Source organism: Daucus carota, chromosome 6 (genome assembly GCF_001625215.2).
Source record: "Daucus carota subsp. sativus chromosome 6, DH1 v3.0, whole genome shotgun sequence".
In the NCBI taxonomy this organism is placed as follows: domain Eukaryota; kingdom Viridiplantae; phylum Streptophyta; class Magnoliopsida; order Apiales; family Apiaceae; genus Daucus; species Daucus carota.
In genome coordinates this window covers 38,528,995-38,541,510 of record NC_030386.2, presented here as the reverse complement: position 1 = coordinate 38,541,510, position 12,516 = coordinate 38,528,995, and the positions used below count along the sequence as shown (strand labels likewise).

Genomic DNA, 12,516 nt, shown 5'->3' with positions numbered 1-12,516 from the left:
TTTTATATAATTGTAATCATAATTAAATAAAATATTAAATAGAATGTTTTTTTTAATATAACTTAGACTTATGTGCCTTGTAACCCGGACGGGACATCAATAATCCAACCACTACAGTGTCTAATGACATTCAAAAGTCGACTAGTTAAAAGCCCTAAGTCTCGTATATTTCTGTTCCTGATTGTGATTGATCAGCTCAGATATACCCACTTCCTAATAAGCGTTTATTAGCCTAATTGGGGTCCTTTAGTAATCCACAGAAGCCTAATTGGATATCACTAGTAGTTTAAGAATATAATGTATAATATTTCAACCATTTGTGCCACAAATTCCTCAATGTCTGCTAAATATAGTGAGTGTCCTTGACCTTTTAGATCTTGCTCTAATCTAATAAAGAACACCCTATTAATTTATAATTTGTTTGATTTTTTGAAGACAAATATTACTCCCTCCGTCCCCTTTAATAGTTTACATTGAATTTGAGCACGGAGGTTAAGATATAAGTATCAAGTAGTGAAAAAAAAGAATGAAAAGTGGGTGAAGTAGTGGGACTCATTAATTTTTAATATATAAAAGGGAGATAGTGGAGTAAAAGTAGTATGAAAAAAAAAGAAAAAGTGGGAAAGTGGTGGGATCCATTAACCATTTTTAAAAAGTTTTGTAATGTAAAGAAATGAGTGGTACATCCAAAAGAAGCCGGGAGGGAGTACAAGTCAGGGGTAATAGAGGATATTTTAGAGATGATATGAGTAAGAGTCCAACTGGTGAACTAAGATAGATAACATGAGTTTTAAAGTAACTATTTAAAAATCATGTTCACAATTTTTCTCCTAAAACTAAATATTTACTTTTCTAAAATTATTAATTTTAATATATATATATATATATATATATATATATATATATATATGCCAACATTCAAGAGAGGGACTCCTTATATGGAGTTACATAGTGCGCCACTATAAATCATCCATTTTATTATAAATTCTGTTATAGAATACATATAAAAAGTGATTCTAATATAAAATACTATAAAATAAATCTATTTTAAGTAATTTAACACTTAAAATTTGATTAAAAAAGTATATTTTCGAAACTGATTCTACAACAGAATAATTCTGGATGATTATTATTCTGTTATAGAATCATGTTGAGATATTACATAATTTTAGATGATCTTTGGAATAAAAAAATTGTATAAATTCGTTTTCGGTTTAATAATAAAAATTTGCAATTATATTTCATAAAAAATATAATAGAATATATATTATGTATATATTTATAATGGTGTGCTACGTAACTCCATATATGAGGGTATGCTATGGAGTGTTACCCATATATATATATATATGTTTAATTTTACCCCAAAATAGATAAGTCTTCATTTTTAACATGCTTATTAGTCAAATGAGAGCGTTATGAGTTACTCAATGAAAACAGACACATATATAACACAATATTAAAATACAATATATTTTATTAGATAATAGCCATCCTATCTCACGTGTCAAGTTTTACCTGTGATTATTAAAGCGACCTGATGATTAATAAGATAAATCTTAATTTAGTGGCACCCCAGGACGTGAAACTACTTTTACTTAACACTACTAAAGGAATTTCAAAAGCTCAAGTCGTTTTTTAGTGGAATAGCTTTTAACATAAAAGAAGTAATTAATGAAAGGCATTATATCTAATTATGGCACATCTAATTCTTACATGAATCAACTAAATACAGCTAAATATTTATGAGAATATCTCCCTCAGCTTTATTGAATAATGAGGGAATTTCTTTTAGCTTTGGGAAAGCTTGATGCAGAGAGTAGATTAGTAATTGGCAATCATTTTGTCATGTAGATTGGGAACATTTTGGGCATGGATTGATATATTCTGGTCAAAGCTCTATGCAACAATATACTTTTTACATTATTGGAAGGGCATTAAGCTGGTTTTGTACTTTCGATCAACAAAACATTAAAGTAGATTTAATCATTTTCTCATGTGTAACATTGAGTCTGGGTACGGATGTTGAAAACTCGAGTTCAACTTAATTCTAAATAATTTTGTCCGAATTAGAGTTAATTTTGTTTGATATTTTTAATTTGATTTTTGGATGTGTTGAAATCAACCTTGATTTATTTTAATTTTGTGACTTCAAAATATAATTAAACAAAATAACTTTCTTGACATCAGATTTAACTCTAGTTTTCAAAGAATGATATAATTTATTAAACTCTTCATGATAGACATAGTATAAATTAGAAATTGAAAACAACTGATCCCTATCGATTCAAGATTTATATAGAATTTTATAATAAAATAAGAAATTTTACCCAAATTATAATATAATCGATAAATTAGTAATATATTTTTAAAATTTAATCAGAAAATACTACTTATAAGTAAATAATTCGATTCAGTTCTAGGCATGACTTAAAAAAAGGTCCCCATGAAATCATTCCCTCCAATTTTGCAAAATTTGATTTCAACAAAGGTGATTAGTTGACAAGTTCCCAATCACATGGTTTACATATTAACCGGCCCCAGCATGTCTTCCACTAGGACTAATCATCCTCCAAAATCGTACCAAACATTTCTTTCAATTTTCTCTTTTTTCTGCCTCATGCAAAACCTTCACATGCAACAAGCGACAAAACCCTCTAAGAGCTATTCCAAGCAGCAAAAACTGGCAAGTGAGCTGCAGAAATTTGAGCTGCTCTTGATTGAGAAGAAGTGATCCAAGAACTATAGATGGATGGCGTCGCAAAGGGTATCACCGCGGCGCCTGATTTCTCAGGACTCCCTTCTCTGGAACTACTTAAGCTTGTGACCAAAGAAGAAGGGTTCGACAAATGGTGGTTGTTGATCTTAGTTGCTTGATTGACTGTTAGTTGACTCGAGTTCGTCTCACTGCCAATCAGGTTCTGTAAGGCCATTGAGAAAGCGGAGTCCTTGTAATGCTGTCCAGCAGCATTTTGTTTTTGCTGCATCACTTTCCAATCCAAAACGCTTGGATTTTGCCCCTGTTGGATACCTTCCTCATTATTAGTTTTCATCGGGCTAACAAATGTAGTGATCGCGTCATTGGTGGCCTCTCTGTCTTTGTTACGCCTAGCAAGCTCTCCAGCAAGCAAAGTATTGCTTGCCATAATTTTCTCCACATCGTATCGTGTTATGTCAAAGTTTGTTACAGCATTCACCCCGCGGAATTTGATTGCAGCTATGTCATAAGCTTCTGCAGCTTCTTCTTGGGTACCTAAAAAATTTCCAACATTGTATCGTGTTATATCTCAATAGTCTATACTCTTAAAGTTCTAGTTTTTTGTATATGATCGAAAGAAAAGCCTCATAATTAAAGGTCCACTTTGATTTGTCCTGCAAATCTACTATGCATAATGCTAAAGAGGTTTTGTTGGACTAACAACAGCTTTTGTAAAAGCATATCTCTGTAGTGGCTTAAAAACAGTCAAGAAAGTGAACACTCTGAGGTGCTTTCGAAATGATGAGCTAGGACATTGCAGCTTTATATTACATAATCAGAGATAATTATGGGAGAATAATGGTTTAGATGATACAATTAGAACTGGATTTTGGTCCAGACATTCATGAACAATACTGCAGAAACTTACTGAATGTCCCGAGATAAAGATCTTTGTTTCCTGCAACGCGGCCAATCCTAGCTTGCCATCTTCCATGCTGATGATGCCTATTTGAAATTAATCACAAGAAACAAAATGAATTCCCAAAAAATTATTATGTCAACATTAAAGATTTTGTTCTGAAAAAAATTAGAAACCTTGTCACCCCTCTGTACATCGACGCTCCCCTGGAGAAACCGCTACTTCTCCTGAACACAAATTAAAAAATTGAGAATTGGAACACTGGATTTCTGTATGTTGCATTCTGAGACAGTTAAATTTGAACTCACAAACCTTCTTAGATGGGCAACGTATTCCTGACGGGTCATATTTTTCATTTCCTCGAGCTGCTGCTGGTAATTTTCCAACTGCAACAAGAGCAAGCCAATAAACCACATTGTTCTTTTGTTAAAATCTTGAATATAGAAATTCAATACCTGGAAATTTATATGTGTCGCAACTCCCCAATACTTAAGAGCCGCGCAATCATAGGCTCTTGCGGCTTTCTCTTCCATATCATAACCCCCTGATATAGCATATCTTAGTACTGATAATCCTCGTCATTGTTACGCGTGTTTTAATTTCATTTTAATCGATACAAAAGGACTTACCAAGATATACTGAAGCAAAATGCACCAATGGATTTGGAAAGCAGAATGCCAAAGAGCACAAACATGTGTCAAGGAATTAGCAGAAGCATTGATTAGATTGTCAAGAAAGATGAGCCAAATATAGCAGTTCTATAGTGACTTTTTTGTTTTGTTTTGAATAATATGTTTTTCTTGGTGATTTATTAACAACCAAGTCACTAACCTTGCCTTCCTTTCCTTGTTTGCCCCTCTTTCTTGCAACTATTGTCCCACAAATGTGCTTCATATCTACCAGTCCATCTATGCCTACGACAAGGAAGAAGCACATTCAAAAAGAAAATTAAAAAAAAACACGAAACAAAAATTTACATCCCTAGTCCCATTCATCTCAGTTATTATGACAAATTAAATATTGATCATTATTTTTGCTATCAGTATGTTTAATATAATAGAATAAGAGGTGGAAATCTGATTGCGGAAAAAATGAATGAGACGGAGGGAGTAGTTTACCAACCTTGTGACACCTCTATACTGAGATGTTCTCTGCCCAAATGCATCCAATGACTTTCTATGAGAGGGCTGCTTGGTACCCATCTTTTCAGATCCTCTCTTCTTTGTCTCCATGGCCAAACACACAGTGCCAGTGGGTGAGATCTGCCTTGATGCTGTCACACAGCTTGACTGAGAGCCAGGGCTCATAGACAAGCTCAAAGACTGTAAATCCCCACAGCCCATTGACCCAACAGAACCAGAACCAACATCAACAATCAGGCCAGAGGAAATCATATGCTGGCCCAGAATCCAGTCCCCAACCTGGCCTTCTTCTCTGTGTTCTCCTTGTGGCAAGGTTTGATACATTATATTCTGGCTAGTTAGGCCAGAAAGGTATTGCATCTCTTCTTGTGTACTAAAGGGCTGCTGAATAATGTCAAGAGAGTGATACTTTTCTATACCACTTTCATATTGATGATGCCCTCCTCCTAAGAAATTCTCCAATCTTGGGGAAGAACTTGACACCATACCTTACAAAAGAGTAAAAAGAATGTGTCTGGTAAATCATAGTCATGAACAGAAAATTTTCAAAAAAAAAAAAAATTTCTCACCATTAGAAGATGCTGAGATGTAGAGGCTTGCAGCAACATTATGAGCTGCAGCAGCAGGTTGATAATGATCCTCAGTCTTCAGATGAGGTGATAGGGAGAAACCTAGCCAGTTTGGAGCACCACTATTACTGTTACTAGAGTTCATCTTAGTTTCTTCTTTTTTTGACTTATTTTGGTTTCAAGAACTCTTTTGTTAGATATTCTAATGATATAAGAAAATCTAAGCACTTATCTTTTTGCTTAAATCAACTGAGAACTTGTAGTTGGCTGCAGATAAATAATGAAGCCAAGAAGAGTGCAGATATAATAATAACAACCAGCCAAAAAATTCTATCTTCTACAAAAGTCCAGTCTAGCAAATATTCTTCAGAGCCAAATTTGTTCCTTTAACAGAAACAAATATAAATGTATGAAAGAGTAGACCCTTGCACAGGCTACACTACAGACTACAGGGACCTCAGTGTATAGACAAGCAAAGATTTTGAAGCCTCTATGTTACATGATGCAGAAGAAAAGAACTTGTCTGCAGCCTTGGGCTGGTCTCTACTTTATGAACAATTGATGCCCTTGAACCCTAGCTTAAAACCTCAGGCTAGCAACTGTGTTTTACAGCAATAAGTTTGTGTAGCACAGAGGGAAATATATGGTTTCCAGTGAGTAGTTGATAGTAGAGTGACTGAGAGTGAGAGGTGAGTGGGATGGTCTTTTAAAGGGCGCCAAAGGGTTATAATTTCTGTGGAGACTGGAGAGATAGAAAGAAAGTAGGTAAAATGGATTGTTTGCTTATATGGGGATATTAACGAACCGAGCCGAATTTTTAGAATTTGATTGAAGACGAATTTTTTCCAAATTTGATGTAAAAATACGTCTTAAGAACTTGGTTGTAGATGGTCTAAGAACCGCTAATAAATCGAACCTGTACCTCTTGGGTTAAGATAAAACACCTCAACCATGGGGGCAAATAAACAATTTAATGAGAATGATAGTATAAATATATACCTATTGAGAATGTCAGTCGGGGCAAGTACTCCCACTCCCCCCCTCTGAATACGGCCCTGCATGCACGGGCCTCCGGAGTCGAATAACAAAATGTTTCTATATTCAAAAATCAAATTTTATGTGACAAGAAGATATTCAAAATACTCCTCAGTCTATTATTATTGCTTATCCCTGCTCTACTGAACAAGTGATTAAAGTAAACCGAACTATTTGCTAGGATGCTGGGATACAATATGTAATACTATGGATTTTTAATATTGGAAAGGAAGGGTAATGCATGCACTACGGCAGCGGTAGACCCAGAGACCACAGTCTAACAGGAAAGGAGAGTACCTGTGTTTGTATTACAGTATTAGTACTATATTAGTCTACAGGTAGTACTGGCATTGCATATATAAATCGATCTAGTCGGTCTTGGCAAAATATCGATATATAAATGCAAATGCTAAGGAGGTCTCTTTTTTTCCTTTTAAACCCGTATCCTGGTGGGCTTGCGGGCATCTCGACTAATATGGTATCTCGACTAATATGGTTGGGTTTGCACACTCATACTCCGAGCATGGTAGCCCACTTACTCCAACAGCGTCCAGAAAATCGAACTCATAATCTTAAGAGAGCAAGTCTTAGGGGCCGTTTGGGTGATCTTAAAATAAGTGTTTCTTGCTTAAAATAAAAAAGTTGAGTAAAAGTTAGAAACAAGTTAAAACTTATAAGTGATTAAAGTGTTTGAGAAATAAGTAGAAGTCCTGAAACAAAAGCTAGCATTCTTAAGGGCCATTTGTGTGAGCTTAAAATAAGTGCTTATTGCTTAAAATAAATAAGTGGAGTAGAAGTTAAAAGCAAGATAAGACTTATAAGTGATTAAAGTGTTTGGGAAATAAGTAGAAGTCCTGAACAAAAGCTAGCATTCCTAGCTTTTTATAAGTGCTTCTTGACTTTTGACACAAACGGTACGAATAAGTGTTTCTAACATATAAGCCAAGAAGTCCGGCTTTAAATGGGTTGCCAAACACCCACTTAGTTTTTTTATAAGTGTTTTTTGTCTTCTTACACAAACGGTACAAATAAGTGCTTCTAACGTATAAACGAGAAGTTGGGCTCAAAAGCCGTAAACAAACACCCCTCAAACGTCACCGTCCAACCACACGGGACACTCATAAGATAATGCGAAGAGGTTTTTTTTTTTTTTTTTTGAGAAAATAATGCGAAGAGGTCTTGTTAGAAGTCCTTTGTGTAAAAATTTTGAAGGTTTAGAATTCATGTATGTATAGATTCGTACCGGTACAGTAGTACGGTAGCTGCAAACATTAATTCTGGCAGCTTGTCGGCGTTGTGTCATACGCAATATTCAGATAAGTCTAAATCTGTGGATTCAGAAACAAAATAAATGGATCCTCATTGTCAAGTTTCCCAAGCTACATTATATAAACATACAGGAATCTTAACATTGAATGTACACGACTAGTCACCATCTAACTCATTCAATCCCAAACCTATCCCTTTTCTTTTTTCACTTTTTTACCATCCAAATAAGTCGCTTAAATCTTCAATTGATCATCCAAACGAACCATCGGTTCATGTAAATACATAGTATTTGGTTAAAATTTCAAGTTCTTAGACCAAAAACAACCGAAAATAATGCTGTAAAAAAACAATAAGATGAAGCCAAATTATTAAAACAGGGCAGTACTGTACAAGTCAGAAAGAAAAAAGAGTATGGTATCATTAGTCGTTTTCTGCAATTTTTGTCATATATTTGGACAATATGTATGTTTCATTGTTTCCAGACGACCCATCAATTTTCTTCGATAATATTATGAAAATCGCAATCACCAAAAGTCACCAAATTTTTGGTTAATTAAACGTTCAAAACGCCAGTTTTCGAGCCAAACCGCGTTGGTCTTGACCCATAATATCAGTATCACCATATTATGGAATACTGGATGTGCATGCATTTTCGATAATAAAAGGTCCCGAGTTCGATTCCTTGACATCTCGAAAAATATCAAAATATTACGGATACAGTAAAACAAGGCTCGAAAAAGGGGATAGTGAGGAGTAATGGAGTATAGTATCATATGTTTTAATTTCTTGCTTTTTTTTTATCAACAACATAAAGAAGGTGTAGTGTGGTCAAACACCTACTTCCTGAACATGATGGAATTGGTCTCTCAATTGCTTTTATGTTTCATATATTCCAACTATGATGTGCTATAGGGTCCCCAAAACAGTCTCGTTTATTTTACCTACAACTGTTGCCACTTTGTCTATACAAAGCTAAACGTTCACATTCCCTGTGTTGCCCTGTCTGGAACCATGTATATTATTATTCCCTGTGGTGTTATGGAATGGGAACGCCATCCTTTTAGGTGGTTAAATCATACTCTTACCATACTCTGGGTTACTATATCATTCTCATTCCCGTTAATCCCCATTCCCATACTCTCCATTCCCATTTCCGATTCTCATTACCAACCTCACTCCAAACATCCCCTTAAGTATGTTTTTATCTGATCTTACCTGTCCGCAACAAACGAAAAGTAATCATTTTAATTTGACTAAAGCAATCATAATTACTTGAACAGCTCTACTGTTATTCTCTCTCAAATAAGGGTTTTGAGAGTCGACTCCCAAAATTAGCTGTCACTTCTCCATTCTTCACCTTCATCCTCTACATCCACCAAATCATTTTCGCTCTCCCATCTTCTCCACTATTTACCTGTTTTTTGTTTTTCAATAAAATCGAGTGTTGCTTAAACCTCGAAGATTCCAATCGAGTTTTATTTTCAGATCTTTTTCGGATTTGAGCTTGGACTTGATTGTTTTCTGAAAAAATCAGATCTTTTGAAATCAAAGGTCCGATTGTGTTTTTCCGTCTCGCCTTTTGGCGTGTGTTGATTTAGTACCCAATTTTTGGGTGTTATATTTGTGGTTGTTATGTCTTCTCGCATTATCAATGAGAATGATTGGGATGGAGTTTTGGGAGATCTGGTTTATCGCATCATTGATACTTTCGGCATGTCTATAGCTGGCTCCCGGCATGTAGATAGCTGGGGTATGCTTGGAACGGTGGTGATCGCATGTGCTCACCTTTCACAAATTATAGTTGTTCATTGTTCGAGGATTCTTGTTCCTCATTGCTTAGTTTTTACAACTGAGTCGTCTGAACACCGCAACAGCCATGGAACTATTGTGAAGGTCAATTGTGAAGCTACCATTTTCGGGATTGATGTAGGCTGGATTACTCGAGAAGCCTTTGTATTCATTTTCAATTTCAAGAATCATTGGATTCATTGTGTTAAGCAGTCTGGAAACAATGAGGCTATTTGTTTAGCTCGTTTTATTGTTTATTAACCTGATTGCATTGTCAGTTGGGGATCTGTCCCGACTAGACTTGTTTTAATTTAATGGAATGAATTTGCATTTTGTCAAAAAAAAAAAAAAAACCAATCATAATTACTTTGTTTAGGTATTCATCTCAGCAAAATTCCAACATAAAGTCACAAGTGTTGTCCTAATCTTTTGACCCCTATGAACTCTGCTCTAAGTCTAGGCTGATCATCTTTAACAAAACACTGTAGTTTTGGACAAATGACCGAAATCCTATCATATATAATATTTAAGTATGTTTGATTATAAAAATTCGGCAAAAAAAATTATAAAAATAAAAATCATTATCGAACAATTTTATCCAATTAATATCCAAATGAATATAGTATCAGAGATCATACATTTTTATAAAACTGTGATCATAATTAAAAAAATATTAAATACAATGTTAACTTTTTTTAATAATTTAGACTTACGTGTCTTGTATCCCGGACGGGACATTAATAATCCCCCGACTACAGTGTCTAATGACATTCAAAAGTCGACTTAAAAGCCCAAAGTCTCGTATATTTCTGTTCCTGAGTGTGATTGATCAGCTCAGATATACGTATACCCACTTCCTAATAAGCGTTTATTAGCCTACTTTAGTACTCTCACATATGCCTAATTGGATATCACTAGTAGTTTAAGAATATAGTGGGTGTTTGTTTCCACCTTATAAGCCCAGCTTCTGGATTATAAGTTATGAGCACTTATTCGTACCGTTTGTGTAATAAGTTAAGAAACACTTATAAAAAGCTAGGAATGCTAGCTTTTGTTTCAGGACTTCTACTTATTTCCCAAACACTTTAATCACTTATAAGTCTTATTTTGCTTCTAACTTCTACTCCACTTATTTATTTTAAGCAAGAAGCACTTATTTTAAGCTCACCCAAACGGCCTCATAATGTACAATAATTTCAACTATCTGTGCCACAAATTCCTCAATGTCTGCTAAATATAGTGAGTGTCCTTGACCTTTTAGATCTTGCTATAATCTAATACTGTAAAGAACACGCTACTCCCTCCGTCTCTAAATATTTTTCCTGTTTGTATTTTTCACGTTGCCAACACACACTTTTGATTGTTAATATCTTTCATTTCGTAGTAGCATTAAATATAAAAACTTCACCGTATTAAAGTGCTCGTAAATACGAATCTAACAAGATCACTCATGACTATATTTAGTTTTATAGATTAGATGTAAATTAGTAATTTGTCTCATGTTATGAACAGTACCGACATCACAAACAGGAAAAGAAAAAAGAAACGGAGGGAGTATTAATTTAAAATTTGTGTGATTTTTTGAAGACAAATATTCCAAATTAAGGGGTAATAGAGGATATTTTAGAGATGATATGAGTAAGAGTCCAACTGGTGAACTAAGATAGATAACATGAGTTTTAAAATAACTATTTGAAAATCATGTTCACAATTTTTCTCCTAAAACTAAATATTTACTTTCTTAAAATTATTAATTTTAATATATATATATATATATATATATATATATATATATATATATATATATATATATATATATATATATATATATATATATATATATATATATATATATACATGTATGTTTAATTTTACCCCAAAATAAATAAGTTTTCATTTTTAACATGCTTATTAGTCAAATGAGCGCGTTATGAGTTACTCAATGAAAACAGACACATAAATAACACAATATTAAAATACAATATATTTTATTAAATAATAGCCATCCTATCTCACGTGTCAAGTTTTACCTGTAATTATTAAAGCGACCAGATGATTAATAGTAAGATAAATCTTAATTTAGTGGCACCCCAGGACGTGAAACTACTTTTCCTTAACACTACTAAAGGAATTTCAAAAGCTCAAGTCGTTTTTTAGTGGAATACTAGCTTTTAACATAAAAGAAGTAATTAATGAAAGGCATTATATCTAATTATGGCACATCTAATTCTTACATGAATCAACTAAATACAGCTAAATATTTATGAGAATATCTCCCTCAGCTTTATTGAATAATGAGGGAATTTCTTTTAGCTTTGGGAAAGCTTGATGCAGAGAGTAGATTAGTAATTGGCAATCATTTTGTCATGTAGATTGGGAACATTTTGGGCATGGATTGATATATTCTGGTCAAAGCTCTATGCAACAATATACTTTTTACATTATTGGAAGGGCATTAAGCTGGTTTTGTACTTTCGATCAACAAAACATTAAAGTAGATTTAATCATTTTCTCATGTGTAACATTGAGTCTGGGTACGGATGTTGAAAACTCGAGTTCAACTTAATTCTAAATAATTTTGTCCGAATTAGAGTTAATTTTGTTTGATATTTTTAATTTGATTTTTGGATGTGTTGAAATCAACCTTGATTTATTTTAATTTTGTGACTTCAAAATATAATTAAACAAAATAACTTTCTTGACATCAGATTTAACTCTAGTTTTCAAATAATTTTATCAGTAAACTCAAGTTCATTTCTCAACATTTTGACTTCATGATAGACATAGTTTATAATTTGACTCGATTAAGTTCAAACAGCATATAACATTACTATGGTAGTATAAATTAGAAATTGAAAATAACTGATACCTACCGATTCAAAATTTATATAGAATTTTATAATAAAACAAAAAATTTTAGTCAAATTATAATATAATGGATAAATTAGTAATATAATTTTAAAATTTAATCAGAAAATACTACTTATAAGTAAATAATTCGATTCAGTTCTAGGCATGACTTAGAAAAAGGTCCCCATGAAATCATTCCCTCCAATTTTGCAAAATTTGATTTCAACAAAGGTGATTAGTTGACAA

At 33.4% G+C, this 12,516-nt stretch overlaps 1 protein-coding gene across 1 annotated transcript; it reads right to left on the bottom strand.

The window, feature by feature from the left end:
• Positions 1 to 2,430: 2,430 nt before the first annotated feature.
• Positions 2,431 to 6,064, bottom strand: LOC108224461 (AP2-like ethylene-responsive transcription factor CRL5). The gene is made up of 9 exons (XM_017399096.2): positions 5,329 to 6,064; positions 4,740 to 5,247; positions 4,449 to 4,531; positions 4,247 to 4,255; positions 4,073 to 4,161; positions 3,930 to 4,003; positions 3,794 to 3,844; positions 3,627 to 3,703; positions 2,431 to 3,253 (listed from the first exon to the last, which is right to left on the bottom strand). Exons 1-9 carry the CDS (start codon positions 5,471 to 5,473, stop codon positions 2,658 to 2,660), a joined length of 1,632 nt encoding a protein of 543 aa, XP_017254585.2. The 5' UTR covers positions 5,474 to 6,064; the 3' UTR covers positions 2,431 to 2,657.
• Positions 6,065 to 12,516: the final 6,452 nt, after the last annotated feature.

Coding starts and splice junctions, on each gene's coding strand:
- LOC108224461 (XM_017399096.2), bottom strand. CDS start 5,473: ATGAACTCTAGTAACAGTAATAGTGGTGCTCCAAACTGGCTAGGTTTC. Junction 5,248..5,328: donor CATCTCAGCATCTTCTAATG/GTGAGAAATTTT, acceptor CTCTTTTGTAAG/GTATGGTGTCAAGTTCTTCC. Junction 4,532..4,739: donor CAGTATAGAGGTGTCACAAG/GTTGGTAAACTA, acceptor TCCTTGTCGTAG/GCATAGATGGACTGGTAGAT.